Source organism: Orycteropus afer, unplaced genomic scaffold, assembly GCF_000298275.1.
Source record: "Orycteropus afer afer isolate SDZICR_OR568_19922 unplaced genomic scaffold, OryAfe1.0 scaffold00032, whole genome shotgun sequence".
NCBI classification, from domain to species: Eukaryota; Metazoa; Chordata; class Mammalia; order Tubulidentata; family Orycteropodidae; genus Orycteropus; species Orycteropus afer.
Window position 1 is genome coordinate 2,457,700 of NW_006921619.1, and position 10,842 is coordinate 2,468,541.

At 44.5% G+C, this 10,842-nt stretch overlaps 1 protein-coding gene across 1 annotated transcript; it reads left to right on the forward strand.

The window, feature by feature from the left end:
- The first annotated feature begins 471 nt into the window (after window positions 1-471).
- SOX2 (SRY-box transcription factor 2) lies at window positions 472-1,443 on the forward strand. The gene has a single exon (XM_007935903.2). It carries the CDS (start codon window positions 478-480, stop codon window positions 1,441-1,443), a length of 966 nt encoding a protein of 321 aa, XP_007934094.1. The 5' UTR covers window positions 472-477.
- The last annotated feature ends 9,399 nt before the right edge of the window (window positions 1,444-10,842 follow it).

Sequence of the window (10,842 nt, forward strand, 5' to 3'; positions counted from 1 at the left end):
GGTCGCTGGAAACCCATTTATTCCCTGACAGCCCCCATCACATGGATGGTTGTCTATTAACTTGTTCAAAAAAGTATCAGGAGTTGTCAAGGCTGAGAAGAGAGTGTTTGCAAAAGGGGGAAAGTAGTTTGCTGCCTCTTTAAGACTAGGACAGAGAAAGAAGAGGAGAGAGAAAGAAAGGGAGAGAAGTTTGAGCCCCAGGCTTAAGCCTTTCCAAAAAATAATAATAACAATCATCCGCGGCGGCAGGATCGGCCGGAGGAGGAGGGCAGCGCTTTTTTTGATCCTGATTCCAGTTTGCCTTCTCTCTTTTTTTCCCCCCAAATTATTCTTCGTCTGATTTTCCTCGCGGAGCCCTGAGCTCCCGACACCCCCGCCCGCCTCCCCTCCTCTCCCCCCGCCCGCGGGCCCCCCAAAGTCCCGGCCGGGCCGAGGGTCGGCTGCCGCCGGCGGGCCGGGCCCGCGCACAGCGCCCGCATGTACAACATGATGGAGACGGAGCTGAAGCCGCCGGGCCCGCAGCAAACTTCAGGGGGCGGCGGCGGCGGCGGCGGCGGCAACTCCACCGCGGCGGCGGCGGGCGGCAACCAGAAGAACAGCCCGGATCGCGTCAAGCGGCCCATGAACGCCTTCATGGTGTGGTCCCGCGGGCAGCGACGCAAGATGGCCCAGGAGAACCCCAAGATGCACAACTCGGAGATCAGCAAGCGCCTGGGAGCCGAGTGGAAACTTTTGTCGGAGACCGAGAAGCGGCCGTTCATCGACGAGGCCAAGCGGCTGCGAGCGCTGCACATGAAGGAGCACCCGGATTATAAATACCGGCCCCGGCGGAAAACCAAGACGCTCATGAAGAAGGATAAGTACACGCTGCCCGGCGGGCTGCTGGCGCCGGGCGGCAACAGCATGGCGAGCGGAGTCGGGGTGGGCGCCGGCCTGGGCGCGGGCGTGAACCAGCGCATGGACAGCTACGCGCACATGAACGGCTGGAGCAACGGTAGCTACAGCATGATGCAGGACCAGCTGGGCTACCCGCAGCACCCAGGCCTCAACGCGCACGGCGCCGCGCAGATGCAGCCCATGCACCGCTACGACGTGAGCGCCCTGCAGTACAACTCCATGACCAGCTCGCAGACCTACATGAACGGCTCGCCCACCTACAGCATGTCCTATTCGCAGCAGGGTACCCCCGGCATGGCTCTGGGCTCCATGGGCTCGGTGGTCAAGTCCGAGGCCAGCTCCAGCCCCCCCGTGGTTACCTCTTCCTCCCATTCCAGGGCGCCCTGCCAGGCCGGGGACCTTCGGGACATGATCAGCATGTACCTCCCCGGCGCCGAGGTGCCGGAGCCCGCCGCTCCCAGCAGACTTCACATGTCCCAGCACTACCAGAGCGGTCCTGTGCCCGGCACGACCATTAACGGCACACTGCCGCTCTCGCACATGTGAGGGCTGGCTTGCGAACTGGAGGGGGCAGACATTTTCAAAGAAAAAGCAAGGGAAATGGGAGGGGGTGCAAAAGAGGCGAGAGTAAGAAACGGCACGGAGAAAAACGCTACACGCTCAACAACGAAAATCTCATCACCTTTAGCAAATGACAGCTGCAAAAGAGAACCCCAATCCCTTCCACACTCACGCAAAAACCGCGATGCTGACAAGAAAACTTTTATGAGAGATCCTGGACTTCTTTTTCGGGGACTATTTTTGTACAGAGAAAACTGGGGTGGGCGGGGAGGGCGGGGGAATGGACCTTGTATAGATCTGGAGGAAAGAGAACTACGCAAAACTTTTTAAAAGTTCTAGTGGTACGGTAGGAGCTTTGCAGAAAGTTTGCAAAAGTCTTTACCAATAATATTTAGAGCTAGTCTCCAAGCGACGAAAAAAAAATGTTTTAATATTTGCAAGCAACTTTTGTACAGTATTTATCGAGATAAACATGGCAATCAAAATGTCCATTGTTTATAAGCTGAGAATTTGCCAATATTTTTCAAGGAGAGGCTTCTTGCTAAATTTTGATTCTGCACCTGAAATTTAGGACCGTTGCAAATGTGGAAAGAAAAAAATTACTCAAATTTGGACAGTTTCATTGTTTTAAAATTGTGCAAAAGGAAAAATTCGAATAAGTACTGGCAAAACCATCTCCGTGGTCTTCGTTAAAAGGGCAAAAGTTTTAGATTGTACTAAATTTTTTTTTAACTTACTGTTAAAAGCAAAAATGGCCATGCAGGTTGACATTGTTGGTAATTTATAATAGCTTTTGTTTCCCAACTTTCCATTTTGTTCAGATTAAAAAAAAAATGAAATTTACTGTGTTTGAAATATTTTCTTATGGTTTGTAATATTTCTGTAAATTTATTGTGATATTTTAAGGCTTTTCCCCCTTTATTTTCCGTAGTTGTATTTTAAAGATTCGGCTCTGTATTATTTGAATCAGTCTGCCGAGAATCCATGTATATATTTGAACTAATACCATCCTTATAACAGGTACATTTTCAACTTAAGTTTTTACTCCATTATGCACAGTTTGAGATAAATAAATTTTTGAAATATGGACACTGAAGTTATGCTTGAGTCTTTTCATTTACTTGGATAACACTGTGATTATACATAACTCCTCAGAATTATAATGCTGTACTCAGCCAGAAAGCAAAATACCAAAAGCCTTGGTATTTCTCGTACAGCAGCAGCATGTGCTGATGTTAATTACAACAAATAAATGGCTGGATGATTAATTGAATAAGTACTCTGGAAAAATTGAAATACTTATATGTTGTTTCTAAAACAGGAACTAGAGACATATATTGTAAATCCACCCCCTCCTTTTCTGAGCAATATGAATAAGCATGATGGGGACTTGTACTTAAAATGATTTATGCCACTTGTTGCCAGAAAGAAGGAAGGAGTTCTGAAATTTTTCATGTAGCTTAGCAGATGGGGTATTGAGCCAAATCGGAACCAGGTTGGCTGGTTTTGTTTTCGTTTTCTTCACAGCACAATGGCTCTTTGGAAACCTGGGTATATGGGAAAAGGATGCTTCTTGTATCGGAATAATGGCAAACTAGACATTCAAAGTGCTCATCTGCTGGGTGGGGGTTTGAATTACTCCGGCCTGCTATTGTCTGAAAGGAAACAAGTGGTTTGCGTTCTTTGTTCTGTGACTTCATAAACTTTCTCCTCTACATTTTTCGGTTTAGGGGCCAGGGAAAGCAGAGAGCGTCTTCTAAAACTCCCCCCCCGAGTTATCATGGCTATTTGTTTTATTATTATTTATTTTCTTTTTTCCCTCTCTCTCCCTCCCTTCCCGAATTTTATTTCTTAAATTGGCAGCGCGGGTCCAAGCCTGTAGCCCCAAATCGGATAATCTCTGCAGCCGATAACAAGCAAAAGAGAAGCCAGGCAACAACCATATTAAAGAAGAAAGCAATCAACTCTGAGGTAGATATTTTACTTTGTGCGGTCTAATCACATTTGGCGATGATTTTGCTTTTGATCTGTTAACAATGTTTTACTACCGTAGTAGAGCGTGGGGGATGGGGTCGGGGGGGGTGGGGAAACAAGATTGGATTTGTTGTTTTCTTTTGCCCTAGGAAAGGTAAAGAAAGGCGATAGTTGTCCTCAGTGGGAGCGGAAAAGTTGGGGAATCGCCACGGTCCTTGAATTAGCGATGCTTCTGCATCACAACCGACCCGCGCTGTGGCGCAGCCGGAAAATCTGTAAGACCGGGTCGGAGTCTTTTCTTCCCAATTTACCACTTGCTTCGCTCATCTTCTCCCACCAAAGAGGGCCAGGAACTAAGAGTTAGGTGTTTTTAAAAGGGAACTTTTGCTTCCCACAATTTCAAGAGCTTGTTGTGTCAACTTGCTACAACTTTGGAGAAGTTGGAATCCGGCAGTGCTGTCCACCTTTGAGTAAAGTAGCCGCTGTAGCCACTAAGATAGTTTGCATCTTCTCGTCTCCAGGAAAGTGTTTCTCGGGCCACTATGGTGTTGCTAATGTTAGTTCTGAACTGAGCTGTGGGTGTCTCATTTTTCTGGAGTCCAGAGGAAAGGGCTAAAGACAAGGCAGACGGCATGGTTTCAGTATTTTTATTTTTGATTGTTTTATTTTAGGTATGTATGGTTTTTTATTTTATTCATTCCTCTTTTCCCCCCCACCCTCTTCAGTTTTAAGGTAACTTTGTACTGGGGAAGGACAATTATTATTCCAGTTCCCAATTCTAAGCAAGGCTATTCCCCCCCCCCCTAATTAATGCAGAGACTCTGAAAGAATTTCTCCTGGCCAGGCCAGCCATTGTAATGCATATACGGATTATTCACGTGGTAATGAGCACATTCGACAGCTCTTGCTCACACATACGAATAAAAGAAACTTTGAATAAAGATCCAAATGATCTTGCTGGGGGGTGGAGGACATATTCTCGGAATTTGAGCCAATCAACTATATAGTGTATATATTTGAAAAATAGAGATATATTAGAAATATGTATAGATATTTTAGAGTAATTGCACTGGACTATAACCCCCCCTTAAAAAAAAAAAAAAAACCTCTACGATTCTACGATCAGACTAGCTAACTAAAGAACAACTTCGTTAAAACTCTTGGGTTCAAATATTTTTCAAGAGGGAAGATGATAGTATTTTGGAAAGCTGAAATAGTTTGGAATGCTTGTCACTGCACAAAACTCTCTTTTGATACCAAAAAAAAAAAAACCTTTCCCTCCCCCATGCCTCCATATCTACAAATCAAATACTTGTAAAAATGGAAATCAGTATTTTGTTTGCAAATATAATTTGTTAATAAGTTGCTTCTGAGGAAAATGATACATAGCTCATGGCATCATTCACCTCATTGTGTTAAATGTGCCCCCAAGACTTGTAGTTTTATGGCCAGGTTAGTATTGGACATACAATATTTTATTTATAATGTGATTTTCAAGAAGGGGTGGGGGTGAACCCATAAACTTGCCCAGAGATGGTTATCCTCTGGTGCTGAAGCTAGTCATTTTGTGTTCTGCTCTTTCCTCGGGGTATTATTCTGCTCATTAAAACCACTCAATTTCCAGTCAAAGGAGGTAAATTTACATGTTTCATTAACCTTACATGCAGAGTAGAAATATGCAGAAGATGAGATTATAGTTCGTTTCTCTCTGCAATATTTTCTATTCCCACATCCCCCTCCTCCGTACTTTAAATAAAGAGTGTTAAAATATTTTGCTGAGCTGTAGGGATAGATTATAGCAAGGTTTCTTGCCAATGCTGGGAAGCTGGTATTACAAACGGTCCCAGGGGAAAATGGCTCACATTAACCACTAAATGAATATTTGACAAGGGCTCATTCGGAGGTATTATTACTATAAATGTGTCCCTACTGGACTTTTCAAGGGTCAAAGAGCAACGCTTCAATTAATTATTTAGACTGCTAGTAGATTTGGTTGTAATAGCTGTACTTATTTCTAGAACTGGGACATTCTTGCAGTGGGAAATCTCAGTAGAATCTTCTCCATCAGCAACGCCTTGGATTGAAACACATATGGAGCCCTGGCATTCTAAATCTGATTTTTTCATAAAACATTTTCCTGGGCTGGAAAAAAATTATAGTCTCTTTTTCTATTTCATTGACAGGTTTTGGTTTAAAGGGGGGGAAAAGATAGTAATTTATCTTAATTTCTACATCATGTCTGGAAAGGTTTTTTGGGGCCTTTCAATTTGAGGAGAGAAGGGTGGGTATTTATTTATAACCTTTGCCATTTCTAGGTGGAGATGCCACTGGATTTCAGAGACTCAGGTAGTTTCTGAATTTAGACAGGATACGTGATCCTGTTTGCTGGAAAATTCACGTTTTAAAATGGAAGACTCCGTAGGCTGAGTACTCTGAGAGTTCTAGTAATCTCAGTAAATTGGGGTGCAAGGTAGTATCTCCTCCTCCACCTATTGATTTGAACACTTGGAGGTGCAGTGGGGGAGGTGCATGTTCCATTTCTGCCATGTCACAAGTTCCTCCGTGGCCCTAGGTAAAATAGTAAGGTAGTGATTTTGAGAGTAAGATTCGTTGACAATAATATAAGTTGAATGAATAAGAGATAAGCTGCTAGGGAGGGGTGCAGAAAGCTGCAATTACAAACCCAATTCATTCAGCTTTTCAGAACTTTTGTTGTGGGAGCTCCATTGACGGGTTGTGAGCTGCCAGTTTCTCACATTAAAAAGAACTGATCAGCCCCTCAGGGGGACTAGAAATACCGCTTAACTGCATAGTGATGGGGTCTTCATTTAGAACCATTACAAGAAGAAAATTAAACAGTGCCTTTGTGTGCACAAGGTTTACTTTTCAATTGCTAACAGTTTATAGCTAACTGCTCTGAGATTGAAGTATGACTGAGGTTTGATCGCCTGCTAGTTGGCACCACTTATTTATTTATCTATTGTAATTAAAAGAGCTTTTTATCACCCCCTATCTTTCCCTCCCCCCTTCCTTTTTTTACTTGCTCTTTTCTAGACAATTTTGCAAAACAGATCATCATATTTTGCTTTGTGGAAGAAATTTCCTGTACCATGAGCTTTAACAGAGACTTTTGAGTTCGCATTCCCCAACACCACCCCCACCCCCACTGCTTAAAATAATTTGCATTTCACTCTGTGTCATTTATACTGCATTTCCTTGCTTTCAGAGCAAAAGCTGCTTTTCAGGCCCACCCCGACTGAGGTTGGGGATAGGGGTTGATTTTTTTCCCCTCCTTTGAGTTGCTTCCTTTTTTCACCCTAAATTGGAAGACAGCTGGCTGGATTTCCCTGGGGCGCTCCTCTACAAGGTGGGCCCTTAAAGACAGGAGAAGGAGGAAGGGGAACTCTTGACCTTTACTGTGAAAATATGGATAAAGTCCAAAGGGACATGGCCTCGGGAGTTCTAGAGTAAGAAGCAGTGGAAGGAGTTTTTCAAAGGCAGGGCAACTGCCAAATTCAAGAATTGGTTTGGTCTCTTTCTTCGTTATTTTCTAATAAAAACTTTCCTGGAAACTTGATGTCTGACACCACCACCTAACCTCCCCTCTCTCCTTTTTCACAATGCTGTCTAGGTTTACAGTTTGTATGTTTTGTTTCCGTGGCCTTTAGGAAATAATGGACTTGACTTTCTTATTTTGACTGAGCCTTCTTTTTAGAAGGGTGGGGTGTTAAGAGAAGGCTAAGACTTCTCATGGCTGAAAGCTCTCTCTCTGTATGCTGGTCCAGATGGATTTTATTTTGTAATTTGGTGTAATGGTGATATTTCTAATTCCTTGAGCACTGTGCTCAATTTCTCTTCAAAAGCAAATAGATCGTCCTCTCATTTCAGAGAGCAAAAGATATTTACTGCTTCTAAGCGTTTGGACTTGTGATGCTTATTCTACCTTGCAAAGAAGTGTCAGGTGATTTAAAAGCTCCAAGGAGTCATTCGTTTCTTATCCCCGTCTACGCGTGTACAGAATGAAATGTGCTCTGTGTTTTATAAAGATTTCAGCTCTTTGAACTATAAGTTACCTCCCTCTGCGGACTTCTGTGAGGGGCGCTTGGCAGGGCTGTGAGCGCGCCGGCCCCCCGCGCAGCCGAGCCACAAGGAGCACGCAGCTCCGGGCAGACGCTCGCTCGGGCAGAGGGAGGCCGAGGCGGATCGCGCGAGGCTGGGACCTGACGTCACCGCAGCCCTGGCCAGGGCCGATAGGCCCCTGGGAAGATATCGCATGGGGCTAGAGTTCTCCCGGTCCGGCTCTGCAAAAATGCCCGATTCCCTCTCTCTTAGCCATGGACAGACGGGTCCCTCAACAAGCAAGTCTGGAAAGTGTCCCAAGCTGCAGGTGTCCTTGCGGATACAGACTCCTCTGCCTGCTGCATGCCAGCCTCAGCCCTCTCCACGTTGACCTGGTGACCTTAGTGATGCTTATAGGCCCCAAATTCCCAAGTGAGGTTGTCGGATCCAAGTCCTAACTTCCTGTGCCTTCCACCCCAGGTCTTTACTTTTGATGGATTGTTTGCCCATGGTTGGTACCGAATGAATTTCTGTACTGGTATTCTCTTAGTCCTTCTTGATGCCTGAGGCCGCCGATTGACATGGTTGTGGGAAGTCATAGGAACGATCTGGGATCAGTGGGAATGGATGTAGGCCCTTTACTTTCCCATCTGTAAAATGGGGATAATAAATACTGTCTCATAAAATGCCTGGTACTAAATAGCTGTAACTGATAGCTATTACTTGTCTTACTCTCTGGCAGAATTAGATGATAGGGAAGGGAAACAATGATTCTCATTTTAGATTCCAGAAATCAAGACAGAAGTTCATGCACTTTCTCGTCTTCCTGGCCTGGACTGTGGTATGAGCCTTATTCAGATCACCCTTCTTCCTTTTTAGTGTATTTCCTGGCTTAGGGTTCAGCCTAGGAAGTTATCTTTCAAACTTGTCCTCCCTGGGCATCTTCCTGAGGGGAGGGATACAGGCATTCTGGGCAGGAGCTGCTCCCACCCACAGAAGGCAGAAAAATAATTACTGTATTAAAAGGAGCGTGAATTCTTCCTGAGGGTTCTTATCGCCAGCGGCCAGGCCAGAAGCAGGGCTGCACCCCCACCTCCATCAGGTGACGTCAGGGCCTGAAAGACCTGGGGATGAAATGGTTCCTTTGAGTGTTCCAGAGAGGGCAATCTCAATACTTGCAGAGTGAGCCCAGTGGAGCTGGCCTCCATCACCAAGACCCAGCCCCAGATTTTGAGGCTTCTGGCCTCCGCCACCCCAGAGCAAAACCAAATACATGCATCACTAGAGTCGCATAACACTCATCACTATGACACACACTTACAAGTGCAGGTGCACCCTTCTTCCATATGTGTGTGTGTATACACACACACACACATTATTTGATTTACTAGAGTTTTGTTGTGAGATTTGAACGAGTTGTTTTGTGTACATTTGTCTGGTTTTAAGACACTCAACACATTACACTAAAAGCCTTTGAAGAGTACACATAGCTATTTTATTTGGCCTTGGGTAAATCCTAGCCCTGGTTTGATAATCTCAGTTTCTGGCTCTAATATCCACATTAGGCTGGCTTCTGGCTTTACCATTGCTGTGCCATTTCCATTTTCTCCTCTGTCCTCTCCTAATTTGTATAGCTTTAAGAAACAGCCCTTTTAGAATCCCAGAAAGTACTGAGCTAACTCCCTGAACCATGATTTAAACTGTAGATTAGAGGAAAGGCATTTGGTCTGTGGCATCTGTGTAAGATGGATAAAATGATTTGCTTGTGGAAAGGATCTCAACATTTCTGGGAGATAGCACTTCCCAAGTTTTCTTTACAACCTTCAAATAAATTTAATAAATTGGAAATTAGGCCTTATGCTCTGATATTGGTCCAGAATCTAACTGAGCAATGATTTGGTGAGATTAGCCAGTATTTCTCATGCAGTTAGTTTAGGATCAGCTCACATCCAGGTCGATTTAATATCACATTTAACTGCTCACATCCAGGTTATTGCATAATATTCTAGTTTGTTGTTGTTGTTGTTGTTATGTGCCATTGAGTTGGCCCTGACTCATAGCGACCCCTCCTTGGGTTTCCGAGGCAGTATCACTACAGAAGTAGATTGCCCCATCTTCCTTCCGAGGAGTGGCTAGTGGGTTTGAACCACCAGCCTTCTGGTTAGCAGTCAAGTGCCTTAGGCACTATACTACCAGAGCTCCCACATTATACTTTAATCAGTCTCAAACATTCAGTGGAAAATCTGTCTTCTCCCTTTGCTCAAGGTCCTCCTCTCTGCTTTTCTTCTTCCTCTCCCCTGCAAGAGAAAGAAAATACCTTAAAATCAAGCTTCCCTTGTGAGTATTTATTTACCCCAACTTCTGTTAAAGTAGACTATCACTCCCTCATCAGCTTTCTAAACACTCTCATCAGCTTTGTGATATGGTGCAAAAACATCTTGGAATCCAAGATGGCAAAATAAACCTGAGCATATGGGGGAAGATGTCATTGTTAGGAAATTGATTTAAATGTTTAGCTCACACTTAGCCTGGATGCTTCCCTAGCTGGCCGCTTCCAGGTCTTGGGTACCCCACCTCTATTAACAAGCTGGTTCACCAGCTAAATTATGAGTACACTGCAAGTCAGCTTCTTCTGATAAGATAAATCAGAGGCTTTTCTCTTTTGCCTCTTCTGTTTCAGCTTCATTCCTATCCCAACTTTTTCCCTTCCCCATGCTTCAGTGTCTTTCCACAAACTTGCTACCCACGTGTAAACTATGGAGGTATGCTCTCAACAGGAAAAATCAGGGTCCCCCCCCCCCCGCAAGAAGCCTTAAAAGTTACGGATATAAAATATGTCATGGTTAGTTGTATGAGCTTCTAAATTAGCTGCATATAAAGTATTTTAAGTTTTTTTTTTTTCTTTTTTTTTATTTTGGCTGTCACTGGCTGGCAATACTCATTTTGTGTGTGTGTGTTGGTTTGAAAAGCAGGAAGAAATGTAATGAATTGAGTGCTGTCAGAGATGTCTTCTGTTTGAACAATCTGCGATGGGCTGAATGGCAGGGACTCCCTCATCCAGTGCAGGTGCAGTAGAGCTGGGGAAAGGGGGAGGGGGGCTCCCTCTGTTCAGTCAAAAAGCACCATTCTCCACAATAGACCACACACTGACAGCCAGCGTGACATCAACTCACACTTTCATACTTTCCCCCCCCATCCATAGTTCTGAGTTCACAAAGTGGCCATACAGTAGCCTTGGTTAGGCTCCTTTAATGAACATTTTGTGGCTCCTATGAGCTACATTGAAATCTGCTGAGCCCTGGGGGGAACAAATACATTTATAATAGTGAGTTCTAAACCAAAATCTATAGC